The 17,230-nt window shown below is 36.3% G+C and overlaps 1 protein-coding gene across 1 annotated transcript in view; it reads left to right on the forward strand.

Moving 5' to 3' along the window:
• The window catches only part of C17H8orf34 (chromosome 17 C8orf34 homolog), a 344,433-nt gene that overhangs the window by 86,511 nt on the left and 240,692 nt on the right, over positions 1-17,230 (forward strand). The window contains exon 6 of the mRNA XM_059995457.2: positions 14,465-14,637. Coding sequence (XP_059851440.2) covers positions 14,465-14,637 — 173 coding nt within the window. The remainder of the gene's footprint in view (positions 1-14,464; positions 14,638-17,230) is intronic.

Genomic DNA, 17,230 nt, shown 5'->3' on the forward strand with positions numbered 1-17,230 from the left:
GCTTTTAATGAAAAAAATTATGTCAGTGCAAAAAGATTATTCCCACTGTCACATCTGATATTCAGGAGTGCAAAGTTATACAGAGGACACACAGGCTTCCAGAGCCAAAGCACCATCCTTTGCCTGCCCCTTGGGGGAGAGGGAGAGCCTGCCCCATGGCGCCCTCTGCTGACCATGAAGCTCACAGTCTTGCATTTTTCTCGCTAAGAAAATGTGAATCTCAGGCTGGTACTAAAACTGTAGTCAAAAAGAATGATTTAAAAACTCTTAGAGGAAAACATAGGAAGATCACTCTTTGACATAAATCACAGCAAGATCTTTTTTGACCCACCTTCTAGAGTAATGGAAATAAAAACAAAATTAAACAAATGGGACCTAAGGAAACTTCAGAGCTTTTGCACAGCAAAGGAAACTATAAACAAGACGAAAAGACAACCCTCAGAATGGGAGAAAAAATTTGCACACGAATCAGCGGATAAAGGATTAATCTCCAAAATATATAAACAGCTCATGCAACTCAATATTAAAAAAACAAACAGCCCAATCCAAAAATGGGCAGAAGACCTAAATAGACATTTCTCCAAAGAAGACATACAGATTGCCAAGAAGCACAAGAAAAGCTGCTCAGCAGCACTAATCATTAGAGAAATGCAAATCAAAACCACGGTGAGGTATCACCTCGCACCAGTTAGAATGGGCATCATTAGAAAATCTACAAACAACAAATGCTGGAGAGGATGTGGAGAAAAGGGACCCCTCTTGCACTGTTGGTGGGCATGTAAATTGATACAGCCACTATGGAGAACAATATGGAGGTTCCTTAAAAAACTAAAAATAGAATTACCATATGACCCAGCAATTCCACTACTGGGCGTATACTCAGAGAAAACCATAATTCAAAAAGACACATGAACCCCAATGTTCACTGCAGCACTATTGACAATAGTCAGGTCATGGAAGCAACCTAAATGCCCATCGACAGACGAATGGATAAAGAAGATGTGGTACATGTATACAATGGAATATTACTCAGCCATAAAAAGGAACGGAATTGGGTCATTTGTAGAGACGTGGATGGACCTAGGGACTGTCATACAGAGTGAAGTAAGTCAGAAAGAGAAAATCAAATATCGTATATTAACACATATATGTGGAACCTAGAAAAATGGTACGGATGAACCAGTTTGCAGGGCAGAAATAGAGACACAGATGTAGGGAACAAACGTATGGACACAAAGTGGGGAAAGCGGCGGGGGGGTGGGGCTGGGGGTGTGATGAACTGTGTGATTGGGATTGACATATATACACTGATGTGTATAAAATGGATGAGTAATAAGAACCTGCTGTATAAAAAAATTAAATTTATTTTAAAAAAAGAATGATTTAAATGGGTGTTGAGCTGACACCTGTGTCTTTAATATAGTAATAAAAATCAATACAGCTTCTTCCTTTTAATCTTCCATTAACAATTTTGGGGGCTCACTAAAGATCTGCTTTTCTTAACCTTTATAATATACTGATCTTTAACTGTCATATTCGAATTGACTTACTATTTCACTGAAGTTATTTTTTCTGTGACTTTGAAAGTTAGTTTATGAATTCTGATAAAGGTAATAAGAATGATTAATTCTACTTAAGATGGAAAAATAAAACAGAAGCTAATGTTATTTTTAAGGCTCTTTTAAAAATTGTGAGACTTCAATAAATGTCTTATTCATTAGTCTTTTCCTTTCCCTTTTCTTAGCCATCGTATTGTTTTCTACTGCTGTTCTAACAAATTGAAACAGCACCAATTTATTATCATACAGTTCTGTAGTTTAGAAGTTAAACCATGCGCCTTCCTGGGTTAAAATCAGGTGTAATAGGGCTTCATTCCTTCCTGAAGTTCTAGGAGAAAGGTGTTACCTTGCCTTTTCCACTTTCTAAAGGCTGCTGCATTCCTGGTGCATGGTCCCTTTTCTGCATCTTCAAAACTAGCAGCAGTGTCTCATTTCTCTCTAAGTGCATCCCAGAAAAGCTGTCCACTTGTATGAAATCCCGTGATTAGTTTGGGGCCACCCAGCTAATCTGGATAATCTCATCTTAGCATCTTTAACCTTAATCATGCAAAGCCCCTTTTGCCATGTAATGTAACATATTTAGAGGTTTGGGGATTGGGATGTGGACATCTTTGGGAAGAGCCATTAGTTTACCTACACAGCCACTATCCAAGCTCAGATGGTATTACCTTTCATATCTTTATCTAATTCTTCAGGCTTCTGCCATTCTGATTCACCCTTCAAAATGCCATATAGTAAGCCTGGCTGGTTCCTGCTCGGTTACCCTTCAGTAGGGCAGTGTGACCCATCCTTCAACTCCTGTGAATATTGGGTGCTTATGCACTCACCCTTCTCTAGAGGATGGTTTCAACTCAGTGGGAGCCATCCTGCCCAGAGATGCCTGGGTTCACCATCAACCAATGACTGACTAAAGTAAGACTGAGTTGTCGTTTACATTACAGAGCTCCTTATGGGATAGGCTGAGAGTGGACTTTAGCTGAACGCATATCTTTGCCTAGCTTCTTCCCGTCTTCTCCTGCTTCCTTTAGTCTCTTACCGGTTTCACTTAAAGAGACCCCCATCAGTAAACCACTTGGTTAGCCTCGGGTTTTAGGGAACCCTACCTAGGGAATTCTGCTAAAAAATTTTCCATGACTCCCTGTTACTTCACAAATTAAGTCCAAATTTCTAAGACTAGAATTAACAGTTTCCATTTTGTCTTTCAAATCTATATCTTATGCTTCATTTTCCTCTTTTTCTCTACTCAGAGTCTGTGCTGTGCTGACAAAAGGAGTACTGTAAGGCAGCCAGACTACAGTACTTCCAAGTCATATTTTTAATTTATTTCCACATTTTTGCTCATTGTCAGTCCCTCCCCTTTCTCCAACTCTTTTCCATCCTTCAAGCTCCAGGCTTTCAATGTCTTCATATATAAAAAATAATATGTGCAGTTATTCTTTGATCAGATGATCCTACTTCTATGAGTCTATTCCAAGGACACACTGGCAAAACTATAAAAAGACCAATGTGGGTGACTATACATTGTTGTGCTACTTTAATAGGAAAAGAGTTGAAATAACTAAATGTTCACTGAAAGAAGAATAACAGATAAATTATAGTATTTCCACTATAGAGTACCATACAGCTATAAAAATGAAAGAATATCTCTGTAGATACTATAGAGCGATCCCCAGGATATATTGTTGAATAAAAAAGGCAAAGAAAAGAAGTGTGTTTATAGTGTGCTATCATTTATCTAAGTAAGTGTAATGAAAATATAGATGCGTATTTGCTTATATTAAAGCCAAAACAACAACGGCAGAACCTGCCATACTGTAAAACACACACACACACAATTACTTTTTAAACGTTACCTATGGGAGAAGGGAAGGAATAGAGAGTAGGAGTGAGGAAGGTGTAGAGAGGATAGGAATAGAATCTTGACTTCCTAGAATTTTATGTGAGACTTTGGAATCATTTAAATATTTTATATAATTTTTAAAAAACAAGGTTAAATCTTAAAACAGTGATTTCTAAGAAGCAAAAGCAAATGAAACAAATGAGAACAACGGTATTTCAGGTTGATGGCAAAACACACTGAGGTGAATTACTCCAAGTCATTATAAACACAGTTATTTGATTGTTCTCTAGTGGGATATACCCAAAGGCCCAAGGGAACAGCATCAGCTCTTAAACTGTTTTTAGTAATTGTATCGTTAATGATAGTGTTGATATTATTATAAAGAGACTTTTGTGTATGCTTTGTGTGATATAGCAAAGAAGTAATTATATTGATATCCTAAGAACCAGAATTTTTGGCATAGGGGAAAGGAAATACAGATATAAGATTATAAGTTTAAGTAACAATCCTATATCCTGTTTTGAATTGAAAGTATCATTCAGAACTCATAATATTTTTTTATTTTAAAAACAAAAATATACTATCTACAGGCAGTAAACTCAACTAGAGCCCAGATATTGTTTTCTGAATATTTTTCTCTATTAAAAGGAACCAGGTCTCTTTGGAAAAATGTCTGAATCTAGATTCAGCAGCTGAGAAAGTACAACTTGAGTCTGGATATCATTTAGCACCAGCAGGTAAAGATGAAATCAAAGAATGATGGAACATGTCAGAAGGACACAGGAACCTCCTTGCAGGAGCTCCTACCAGGAACATTAAAGCCTGAAAATAATGATAGTAATGTGTTATAGTCTACTGAATGAAGTAAAATCCATAAGTCCATAGTGATATACCTATGTACATACATATACCTACCTACATACCTACATAAGTGGAGGTGAGGGAGAAGCTCTTTCTCATAGTAGAGTACCAACAAATACATTCAGACCGAATGGTGAAATTAGAAAATCACAAATTGGCAACGTTCATAGTAATTGATGAAGACAAAGGTCAGCAAAGAATGTTAAAATTAGCTGATGAAATTTTGATGAATTACAGGATATCTACATAGTCTCACAGTTACTACTCTAGAAGATACTTAATAATTGACAAGAGAAAAGTAGCAACTTTACAATGGAGAAACATGGAAGACACCCCCTTCACCAAGCGATCAGGGTTGTCGTCATTAGTCCTGGGACAAATCAGCATCATGTGCCGTTTGATATGAAAGGAATACATCACTTCTGTGTTATTCTTGCCAAAAATGTATAACTTGAATATAATCATGTGGAAAAATTTGAAAAACAAATTGAAGGACCGACTAAAAAATAACTGGTCCTTGTTTTTAAAAACCATGAAGGTCATAAATGTCAGAGAAAGACTGAAAACTGTTCCACATTAAAGGAGATAAACACATGACAATTGAATGCCATACATGATCCAGGATTTCTTTTGTGGTGTGCAACGTTATTTGAATAATTGGGGAAATTTAAACAACGTTAGTCTGTTAGTATTATATCACTATTAATTACTGGTTTTGGTAATTATACTGTGGCCATATAGGAAAATGCCCTTCTTTGTAGGAAGTACACCCTGAAGTATTTATGGGTAAAAGAGTATTCATATCTACAAATTACCTTCAGATGGTTCTGGGGAAATTATGAGTGTGTGTGTGTATAAATATGTATGATAAAGCAAAATGTCAACTAACAACGTTGACCTTATCCCATTAACAATATTTTGGCAGTCTGAGTGAAGGGTATATAGGAATTCTTTTTTTTTTTCCTCAACTTTTCTGTAAGCCTGAATTATTTCAGTTTAAAACATAAGTATTTCTTAGACCTGTCCACTATTACCAACCCCAAAACAGTGAGTACCCCGAGTGTTCAGATTCTAGTCTTAAAATATATTTCCAACTAAAAAGAATCATAATCCCTTGAAATAATGGTTGCTTCCAGGTCAAGAGCAGACAGTGTACAAAATGAGCCTAAAATACCTTCTCATGCCAGAGGTAAGAACTACGGGAGACCACTAGGATTGTGTCAGTAGAGCTCGGGAGCCGGCTCGAGTAGTTCTGCTGGAGAGAGTTAAGAAAATTTGAACATGAATAAGAACAATAACTGCAATGCAGTGAATTAAACCTAATATGTTAAAATCCATATGTTCATACAAAGAATTATTAATCTTCAGCAGGTGCTAGGGGACCAAAGTTACCATTTTAAAAAACTGGTAAAAGTAAAGGGAAAGAATGAAACTTTTAATCTTCCTTTCCCATATAAATCGTACTTCAGAGTAACCAAATATTTGATGACAGGAAGTTTCTCTTTCCAGAAGTATTCCAGCAAATAAGTGAATATGGAATTATAAAATTAGACAATTACCATTTATCAATTCCTAGTGAATTAATGGATCTAAGCAGTAATATCAATGCTGCCAAAATCACTAAAGAAGAGTCAAGGGGATGGTCTGTGCCTCCAGATGAAACTCACCATTCTCTCTGAAGCAGTATTGGCAAAAAACAAAAACTACAACAAAAAAACTTTATCCTGGGGCTTCCCTGATGGCGCAGTGGCTGAGAGTCCGCCTGCCGATGCAGGGGACGTGGGTTCGTGCCCCGGTCCGGGAAGATCCCACATGCCGCGGAGCGGCTGGGCCCGTGAGCCATGGCCGCTGAGCCTGCGCGTCCGGAGCCTGTGCTCCGCAACGGGAGAGGCCACAACAGTGAGAGGCCCGCGTACTGCAAAACAAACAAACAAACAAAACTTTATCCTAACTAACTACTAATTTACAGAAAGTACAAAGAGCAGAGGAACATTTTAAGCCACATCACAGGGATGCAAAGGGAAAAACCAGACTCTGGAAAACTCACAGGACAAACAACTCGAGTTTTCTGAACAACAGCAACAGCAAAATTACAAGACAGGAAATGAGACAGAGGAAGAGAATACATAGCTTAAAAGAGGCATAAAAGACTGTTGATCAGTCATAACCTACCAAGTCTTGCTTAGAGTCTGATGTGTGCCAACTGAGATAATTCCCTGATATAATCAGGTAAATTTGATAACTAGTTAGATATTTGATATCAGAAGTATTCTTACTTTATATTTAGGTATGGTAATGGTGCTGTATGTGTTTACAAAAAAAGCACTCTTACCTTTTAGAGATTACAAACTGGATTATTTACAAATGGTACGATATATAGTGAATGGGATTTACTTCAGAATGATCTGAGCAGAGAGAGGGGTGATGTGGGTGGAGATAAGGGTGAAGTGAGTCTATCCATGAGTTGTTAATTGAGGAAAATGTGTGTGGGTACAGAGGGGCTTGCTTTACTCTTCCTTCTACTTTTGTATTAGTGTGAAAATTTCCATAATAAAGAGTAAAAATTTTAGATCATGGGTAGGAGGGTGCATAAGATAGTGAAGGAAAGGAGGAGAGATAGTATTGAACACCTATTAGGGTTAGCAGATATGCTAGGTGTTTCTTAATTTTTATTTATTTATTTTTTTGCGGCACGAGGGCCTCTCACTGTTGTGGCCCCTCCCGTGGCGGAGCACAGGCTCCGGACACGCAGGCTCAGCAGCCATGGCTCACGGGCCCAGCTGCTACGCGGCATGCAGGATCTTCCCGGACCGGGGCACGAAACCGTGTCCCCTGCATAGGCAGGCAGAATCCCAACCACTGCGCCACCAGGGAAGCCCTATGCTAGGTGTTTTTGATATGTTATTGAATTTAGTTCTTGTACCAGTCCAATGAAGTGGTTATGCTTTTCCTGTTTTACAAATAAGAAAACTGAAGCTAGAATGATTAAGTAATTTGCTGAAAGTCTCAGAATTAGTGGAGATGGAATAAATAAATACTCCCCTGCTAGCTTCTGATTCTTTATCTGCCTGATTCCAAATCCATGCTTTTCCCTAGCACTGTGTACTGTGTACTCCACCATAAAAGGGGAAAATCTGAAAATGAGTTGTTAAAATATATTATTTTAACAACTTTATTGAGATAAAATTCACATAATAAAATCTACCCTTTTATACAGTTTAGTGGGTTTTAGTATATTCAGAGAGTTGTGTAACCACTACTTCAACCTAAATTTAGAACATTCTCATCATCCCCAAAAGAAACCTCATGTCTACCCCCAATTCCTCCTAACCCCTTAGCCTAAGACAACCACTAATTTACTTTCTGTCTCTTTAGATTTGCCTATACTGGAAATTTCATATAAATGCAGTCATAAAGATATGTGGTCTTTTGTGACTGTCTTCTTTCACTTAGCGTAATGTTTTCAAGGTTCATTAACGTTGTAGCATATGTCAGTACGTCATTTCCTTTTATTGCTGAATAATATTCTATTGTATGGATATACCACACTTTGTTTATTCATTCATCAATTTGTGGACATTGGAGTTGTTTCCACTTTTCAGCTATTAAGAATAATGTTTCTATGAACATTCATGTATAAGTTTTTGTGTGCACATGTTTTTTAAATTTCTCTTGGGCATATATGTAGGGAATGAAAATGCTAGAACATATGCTAACTCTATATTTAACTTTTTGAGGAACTGTCAAACTATTTTGCACGGTGACAGCACCATTATACATTCCAACCAGCAAGTATGAGGGTTCAAATATGTCCATATCCTTGTTAACACTTGTTGTTGTCTGTCTTAAATTATAGCCATCCTCCTGGGTGTAAAGTAGTATTTTACTGCGGTTTTGGTTTACATTGCCCTAATGACTAGTAATGTTGGTAATACATATTGAAACATTGAATCATACATTATCTTAATTTTGTCATTCTTTTATTCACTCTACAAATGTTTATAAAGTACTTTCTATATGTCAGACCTTGGAAAAGAAATGACAGTTCAACTTTTGTAAGTGTAGGCAACAGTGCTAGTAGCTGGTGGGTTTGGTGGTGAGAAAAGGAACAAATTCTCGGCCAATTGCTTTCATTTCTCACTGAGATAAGCACCATGATCAGCTGAGAATCAGGAGGAGACAGGAGCTGTTGTAACTAACTAAGGAGGGAAAATATATCTGAACTAAAAGAGAAAAACACAACTAATTGAACTTCAGTTAATCTAGCAATATGGCATGTGCATTTTTAACTTTTACTAGATACCGCAGAATTTCTCTCAAAGGAAGTTGTGTTAATTTATACTCCCAGCAGCAGTTTATAATAATATATATCACTCCTGGTCCTTGCTAACACTCACTGTCATCAGGTATTTTAATCAAAACTGGTTTCTCGGGCTTCCCTGGTGGCGCAGTGGTTGAGAGTCCGCCTGCCGATGCAGGGGAACGCGGGTTCGTGCCCCGGTCCGGGAAGATCCCACATGCCGCGGAGTGGCTAGGCCCATGAGCCATGGCCGCTGAGCCTGCACGTCCGGAGCCTGTGCTCCGCAACGGGAGAGGCCACAACAGTGAGAGGCCCGCGTACCGAAAAAAAAAAAAAAAAAAGGTTTCTCATGGATTCAATTAACAATTGTATAATTTTTTAATAGGATTGAATGCCCACTTGTCTCTTTTGCTCATGTTTATTGCCCAGTTCTTTTTCTTTTCTTTAGATTTGTGTGAGTTTATTATACATTCTGGATGTCAGCTCTTGTTGTGCGTCTCAAATCTATTCTTAAATATTGAGGCTTGTCATCACTTTTTAAATAGTGCCTTCTATTAACAGAACATTTTAACATTAACTTGTAATGTTTTAAGAAATTCTTTTCTACTTGATATCCTGAAAACATTACTGTTTATTTTCTATGAAAAATTCTGTTTTTTATCTTTAATCTACTTGAAAATTTTTTTAATATGGCAAAAAGTTGGAACATATGCATTTCCTATAACTATTTATTGAAAAGTTCATCATTTGTCCATAAATGTGCATGCTTCTGTCACTTATTTTGTTTCTAGGCCTTCTGTTTTCTTCTTTTGGTCCGTTTGCTTGTTTCTGTTACTCCATTGGGTTTGGAATTGCTTTGTATTTTAGATTTATAGGAGAGAATTGACATCTTTACATTTCTGAGTCATTCTATCAATGAACGAAGAATGTTTCCATTTAATTAAATATTATAGTGTTTTATGATAACGTCATATAGTTACATTCAAAAAGAGCATGCAGATTTTTATTAAATTGATTCCTAGGTACATTTTCTTTTGGGCTATTATTGTCAATGGTATCTGTTTTATAAGTTACATTTTAAAACTTATTGGCATATAGGAATGAATGTTATTTTTCTAATTTTATCTTAAATTCAGTAAGCTTGCTGAACTCATATTAATTTTTAACTTGTTTCTGAGTTCTCTTGGTTTGTCTATATAAAAAATATATGTGAATGATGATAGTTTTGTTTCATCTTTTCCGTTAAGTGATGAGACTGATGTGGGATAACCACATTAAATATTCCTGTTAGAGAAGGGAAATAATGAGAGGTTTATAGAAATTACTGGTTCATAGCAGTTCTTAAATCTTGCTGGGCAAATGTCATCAGGTCTTCCTGTCCAAGGGGTTGGGAGGTGTTCCTTAATTAAGCCCCAGTTCTGTTCCCTGGGAGTCCCCATCTATTGTTTTCCACAGCTTCTGGTTTCTTTCTTTTTTGTTAACCTTTTGGCCACTTCTGAAGAAGGCATTGGAAAAGATGCCTCTGGGCAACTTCCTCAGTTCTCTTCCTTTGTGTAGAAAAATGGGTCCCCGAGAGCTGTTCACTTCTTGAATAGTCTCAGTCCCTTTTACTTCAGACTGTTGCCTTTGCCAATTCAACTATCCCAAATGATGTTTGGGTTTCCTGTGTATATGATTCCTGTCTTCTTCTGGTGCCAAAAACCACATCCACAGTTCTTTTCAAGACATGCCTCTCTCTCTAGATTTAACTGCTGGTCTTTTAGATGTTGCGAAACAACATTCTTAATAGACCCCATCTTAGTTTTTTTCAGAGGTCTTAATGAAGGGTCTTATGGCAGCATCCTTGATTTTTTCTTTACCCTGCTGTATAGCACAGGGAACTATACTCAATATCTTGTAATAACCTATAATGGAAGAGAATGTAAAAAAAGAATATACATATATATATATATATATATATATATATATATATATATATATATATATCTGAATCAGTTTTCTGTACCCCTGAAACTAACACAATGTTGTAAATCAACTATATATCAATAAAATTTTTAAAAAAAATTTTTAAAAAGAGAGTTAAAAAAATTGTTAATCAGCGTTGTCCATCAATTTTTATATGATTTTTAGACATAAAGATACTTCATAATTCACCATTTTTTATTCTTTGAATTATGTTTAATTCAATCAGGACAGATTTTTGTGCTTACTTTATTAAATCATTGTGCTAGTTATTATGGAGGAGAAAGGAATTTAAGACATGATTCCAGCCTTCCATGAACAGCTCGTTTTATTAAGACGAGAAAACATTCGAATAACGTGGAGTATAATCAAATGTTGTGCTGACAACCAGTGGTCAGAGCTGTTGAACTCACTGTGAGTTAGCCAGAGGGAGCAGGCTGCTTGGAGAGAGTAGGCTTCCTCTAAGGTAACTACTTCTTGGATAGGATAGCTTCCTATTAATAGGAAATATTAAGCAAATCTGTGACCTTTGGAGAATGTTTGACTACTAATGCTTTTCTTATGATTTAAGGATACTTGTTTAAGAATCTGAACATTTAGGGACCTCTAGCCTTAGGAGGGCAAAGGAATATGTATTTATACATTTCTAAGGAATCATTAGCATTTACATTGTTTAGCACTAAAATTTTAAATATTTTATTTATCCACGTACTTCAAATATTTTCCAGAACTTGTATTCAGTGTGAAGTTTTAAAATTTCTTTTGCCATGTACTGATATTTGTGGAACCGCTTTCTCCACTGAAATCCTTTCATAATGATTTATGGAGAGATTTTTACTTAGCTTAATCAAATATAAGTAATAGAACCAAAGAAAAATCTGCTGTTTTGCTCTGTTACAAGTAAATGGACTATATTCAAGAATTTTTAGAGATATAACATTCTCATAAAGCAGTAAATACAAGAATAGCTTTGTGCATTCTGAAAAATAAAAATAGTAGAGTCCCACTTTTCACCTGTAAAATATTCGCTCCCTAACTCCTCTGACCCTCTTTGCAGCTCTTTGTATTGCTTTGCTCATCAGCTATTTCTCACTAAATTTCTGCTGCCAGCTGGAGTTAAACAGGCTGCATATCAAACTATTTATCCTTCTCTCTGTGCTCTACTTTCCAATAGCAGTGGCATCTATCATTTAATTTCCCAGTAATCAACCAAAAAGTTATTTCTGATTCTCTGCAGTTCTCAACTTTAAGATCATTCTCAACTCTATGATCATTCTCAACTCTAAATCCTGTTTCATTTTTTTCATTTATAATGCCTAAACTCACCCATTTCTGTTGTGGTCAGTGGTCAGTTTCTTTGTCCCAATTCTTATTAAGCCCAGTTCTGTCCCATTATGTAGAGATTGATAATGCTAAATTAATTATCCAATCTTTTTAATATACTCTCTGTAAAATAAAACTTTATAGAATGAAAACCTGTATTATCAATTCCCTGTTCTGTTACTCTGCCCATATTGACAACCAAGCATCTGTTCTCACCTAACTCACCCATTCCTGCTGTTCTGTACCATTTTTTCCCAGTTACGTCATATATTTAGAAGTAGTTTAAATACAGCCCACATCCTTAAGTAATTGTGTCTAGCATATGTACAGAATTCTGTGGTTTAACTATGCTTCTTACTATTTCATTTGATACAGTAGGTTTTATAATTTCTATCATGACCATTTTATAGTTGGAGAAAACAAAATTCAGAGAATAAGTAACATTTCAAAGTCACACAGGCCAAAACTGATTCTGAAGCTGTAAATATGTTTATAGATTTTTTTCTCTAGAACAGGTCTTTTCCTTAATCTGCTCTTAAATGCAAATATACGTTTAAAATTTAACAGTATTGCTGTTAATTTTAATTCTTGTGCTTCAAATGATATTAAATTGTGGCAGATGAATATGCCTTTCCAGCAATTGCAAAACATTAATTTGATTGCATGATTTCACAGCTGCAAGCTTTGGGAATATAAATACAGAAGGATTTCATATTAGTTGCTACATTATACAAACACGAAAATTTATCTACTACATTTTCCTGTAGGCTGGGGAATCAATATTGAGATATCCAGCTACTTTCTATCACTTATAATCACTTGGATAAATGTTCATCAGATATGTCTTAGTCATATTTCACATGTTGCTTTTGGTGTGTATTTGTATATTAATTAATGCTACATTGTATATATTATAATATAGTATTTGTATAATATTGACTTTTTATTTTTTTGCGGTACGCGGGCCTCTCACTGTTGTGGCCTCTCCCGTTGCGGAGCACAGGCTCCGGACGTGCAGGCTCAGCGGCCATGGCTCACGGGCCCAGCCGCTCCGCGGCATGTGGGATCTTCCCGGACCGGGGCACGAACCTGTGTCCCCTGCATCGGCAGGCGGACTTTCAACCACTGTGCCACCAGGGAAGCCCCGTATTTGTATAATATTGAGGAGAATTGTACAGATTCAGAAAATCAGATCTAAATTTTTAAGGAATTGTTCAAGACTCTTGTAATATTACAAATTAAAAGCCTGTGTTTCTCAGATCAAGATATTTTAAAAATACGTTTTTTCTCATTTTAAGACAAGTACATATTTCTCATAGAATATTGAAAAGACATGGAAATGCCAAAAGAAGAATTAAAATTACCTGTAGTCCCTCCATTCAGATAAAACCATTACATTTTGGTGTTACCGTTGTTTTCCCAATAAATCAAGCAGTATCTGGCATATAGTAGGTCATAATAAGTATAAAAGAATGAATAAATGAATGGATTAGTCTATGAATGCTGGATTGATAGATTGTAGTATAAACCCTGACAGTTTTTGTTTGTTTGTTATTTTTATAATGCAAGTGCCTGACTTAAGCTTTGATTGCTGAGGCATCCACTTCAAAGATGACTATCTCGGATAAACTACTGCAGAGATCCAGGTCACTTCCCCATACTGCGTGCGGCACCTTTGTTTTAGAGTTCTTAATTGATTATTTTATTTTATTTTTCACGGGCCTCTCACTGCTGTGGCCTCTCCCGTTGCGGAGCAGGACGCGCAGGCTCAGCGGCCATGGCTCACGGGCCCAGCCGCTCCATGGCATGCGGGATCTTCCCAGACCAGGACACGAACCCGTGTCCCCTGCATCGGCAGGCGGACTCTCAACCACTGCGCCACCAGGGAAGCCCATATGAATTTTTTAAACAAAAATTAGATCATACAATACGTATTGCTTTTTAATCTGCTTTTTTCCCATGTACCGAGATACCCGTAGCAGTTGCACGTGTTCAGTATTCGTTTTAAATTATTAAATGATTTAAATATTTAAAATACCGTTTTAAGAGCCACATCACATCCAAGTCTATGAAAAGAGTTTAGCATTGTTTTGAATTGTCATAGCATGCCCATCATCGATAGTGCTCTGCTTCCAACCTCTACTGGATTTCTAGAAGTCCAGAGTGCTTTGCAATTGGAGGCAATGCATCCTTCCAGCCCTGTCTCTTCTTGACTTTGTTCCCTGACTCCACCTCAGTTTCCTCCATATTTGAGAGCTTATGTATCATTTTCTAGCAGCACCAAGCTCTTCCGCTGTGTGGGCCTTCGCACACACTCCTCCCTCTGGCACAAATGCTAATCCTGCCCCGCCATCCTGAGAACAAACATGCAGCTGTCCAAACCAGAGATTTCACTTCTGGATCCTTTCTCACGGTGGCCTTCACGAGTCAGCACAAATCATAGAGAGTAAGCCATCTAGTAGAGACGGAGAGAACTGAAATTTTAAGTCAATTCAGAAAGAAAAAAAGGAACATTTTGATTTGAGGGAGCAGTTTAAAATCTGCACAAGATTATTTCCCTGTTGTCCTATTAATGGGAATATGTAATCTAAGGCACAGAAATTCTTCTTTTCTCCTCAGGAAACAGTGGCGTTTAATTCTTCTCTTCTGAGACCCCGTGTAATTGGAGAGTGGATTGGTCGAGAAGAGAATGACGCTGATCCACTGGCTGCTGAAATGCTACAGCCCCCAATTCCAAGAAGTAAAAATGAACAATGGGAAAATGAAGACAATAGCTCTAGCCCTGCAGGAAGGTGAGATGAGATGTCGTCTAAGATTCTGAATATTTTAATCATTTAAGGCAAAGGGGAAATCAAGTGCACGATTTTGATGAAATAACTTGGCAATTTTATATAGAAAATTATGTTACATATAAGATAAGAATTAATTTATCTGTTTTAAAATTAGAGTTTTATTAGATTTGCTTTTATTATGGATTTGGTTTTGATTTTTTTTTTCTTTACATCTAAGAAGAGTATCATCTCTTTGTTACTAAAACCAAACAGAAAAATAATTTCAGGACATAAACTGTCAGTTGAGACCTACTATAATATTGGACGGGACCTACTATATTATTGGGCTGACTGTTAAGATTGGAGAGGGAGGAATTCTGATGTACCATAAAGATCTAGTTGTTCAACAAGAAGAAAACTATTAAATGTATGATAGACTACACAAGGTGGAGTTAGATGGAATATAGAGAGAAACCTTTAGTTTAGAGTTGATAACTATGATTGAATGTAATTATTACATTCTCTATGTTTAATTTTTGAAATTATTCTTGAAACTATTGTGAGTTGTGAATTTGAAAGTCCCTAATTCATTTTACTCAGCCCTATGATGCTCAAAATGGTGTCAGAAGATTTGCCTCAAGTTTCCATATGCTGGTAGAAGTGGGGTAATTTTGAAAAGTCTAGATCATATTTTTTAGAAAAAGTATCAGTATATTCAGTGTAGCCATTTCTTGTAATACTAACTGAAGTGAGTAAAATTCGAAACAAAAATGAAAACTTCTACAAGGAAGTTGGAGTGAAAAAGCATTATCGAGGCACGGCTCACACGATATTGAGAAAAAATACTCATGAATTAAAATGTGACAGGAGCTTAAACTTTCTGTGAGTGTTACTAGCTGACCACCACAGAAGAGTTTTTCCCATATACAGCATAGCCACAGTAACTTTGTATTTCCTACATTAAATTTAGCAGCAACCAATAATTATTCTTTCTCAAGAAGAAAATTGTATTTTCTACAACGTAATATGGCTTTCAGGGTTTTTTTTACTTTGACTTATCACTTGGCTGGAGGGAAGGAAATTCAGAATACTCGTTAATGCGCTTCAGGCATATAGAAAATTGATTCTATTTCCATGAGAAATAACCTTTAAATTATTTAAATAGTTGAAGTGTACTGTATAAGGAGAAGAAAAGCATTTCTAAAAATCCATTTACCTTCTTTTGTGAAATGTCAGATCAATTTCACCTGTCAATGAGGGTGATTTTATTTCTAACACTAGACTAATGAAACCCACTAGACCTTTATCTTTATTCATTGCTAGATCTTTAGTTCTTAAATATAAAATAGAGAAATGTTGACTTTCATTTTGCTTTCATTTAGTCATAATAATAAATAGGAGCTGTTTATTGCAAACGTTAGTGCTTCTGTTTCCTTCCTAGCTTCAGTGAGCTCTTATTCCCTCTTGAATATCCAATAAAGGAGAATCTTTCCTGCAATCCTGGTCAGATCCGTTACCCAGAAAACTTAATCCATGAAGATCTCACTCAAATATCTGTTTTGAAAAGGTGTTTTCAGTTTTATTTTTCTCTATCTTTAAATTATGAGTTGATATATTACCTATGAAATGAAGAAAGTGGTGAAATCCTGCCCAGATGCCCCATTAGAGGAAAAAAAAAAGAATGCATGCTTTCTGAACTAACTGTAAAGAGTAGCAATTAAGTACAGGTTAGGAACTATATCCCATCCTCTAATATAAAGCCAGGATTTCTGAATTTATACCAGGAACTCACATAGCATTAGATTTGATTTGAATGAATAAAAACAGATTGGGGAACAATTTTTTAATGACTCTAGTGTCTATAACTAGAGATTAGCTTTTGCCCTTAAATAGTAATGATCTTGTCATTTATAATTTAACAGTCTTAAACATTAACAGACTAAATGATATTCTAGACTCTTGAAAGAGAAGACTTAATTTTCAAGGATGACTTCTTCCGTTTTTCTCTCCCCTACTGGGCCTGGCACATTGCCATTGTCAGTAGGCATCTGTTATGTGAGTGAAGGAGGCACATAGAAGGCCGTGAGTAGACGTCTGATTAATAAAACTTATTTATAAGAAGGGTTGTTTATAGTCTATCTTAACTTTTTATCCCTTTTCTTATTGTGGATTTCCCTCTTGTTAATTGCTCAAGTCTTATTTGAATGGCTGTTATTACAACACTCCATCTTTAGTACATAACCAACTTTCCCGTTCATTCAGAACAATACATACATGATTGGCTGGACTTTCACCATTAGATTAGAGAAGATTAAATAAACGGTGTAGTAAACTTTGAGATTCTTATGGGTAGACTTTGAGCCACGATTTTTTCAAGGAACTTTTTTTTTTTAATGATATACCTTACCTGAACTTTTTCCTTAGGTCCTACAAATACAACATTGTGTGAAGAGGGTCAGCAACTTTAGTATACATAGCTGTCACCTGAAAGGTTAAGTGCTGGTTAAGACGAAGGCAATTATGAGGGCAATATGGAGAAACTAATAAAATAAGACAAGAGCTACTAACATGGGGTTCATGACCCCTACATGATCTCTGGAAGGACTCAAGAGAT

This window comes from Delphinus delphis, chromosome 17 (assembly GCF_949987515.2).
Source record: "Delphinus delphis chromosome 17, mDelDel1.2, whole genome shotgun sequence".
Taxonomy (NCBI): domain Eukaryota; kingdom Metazoa; phylum Chordata; class Mammalia; order Artiodactyla; family Delphinidae; genus Delphinus; species Delphinus delphis.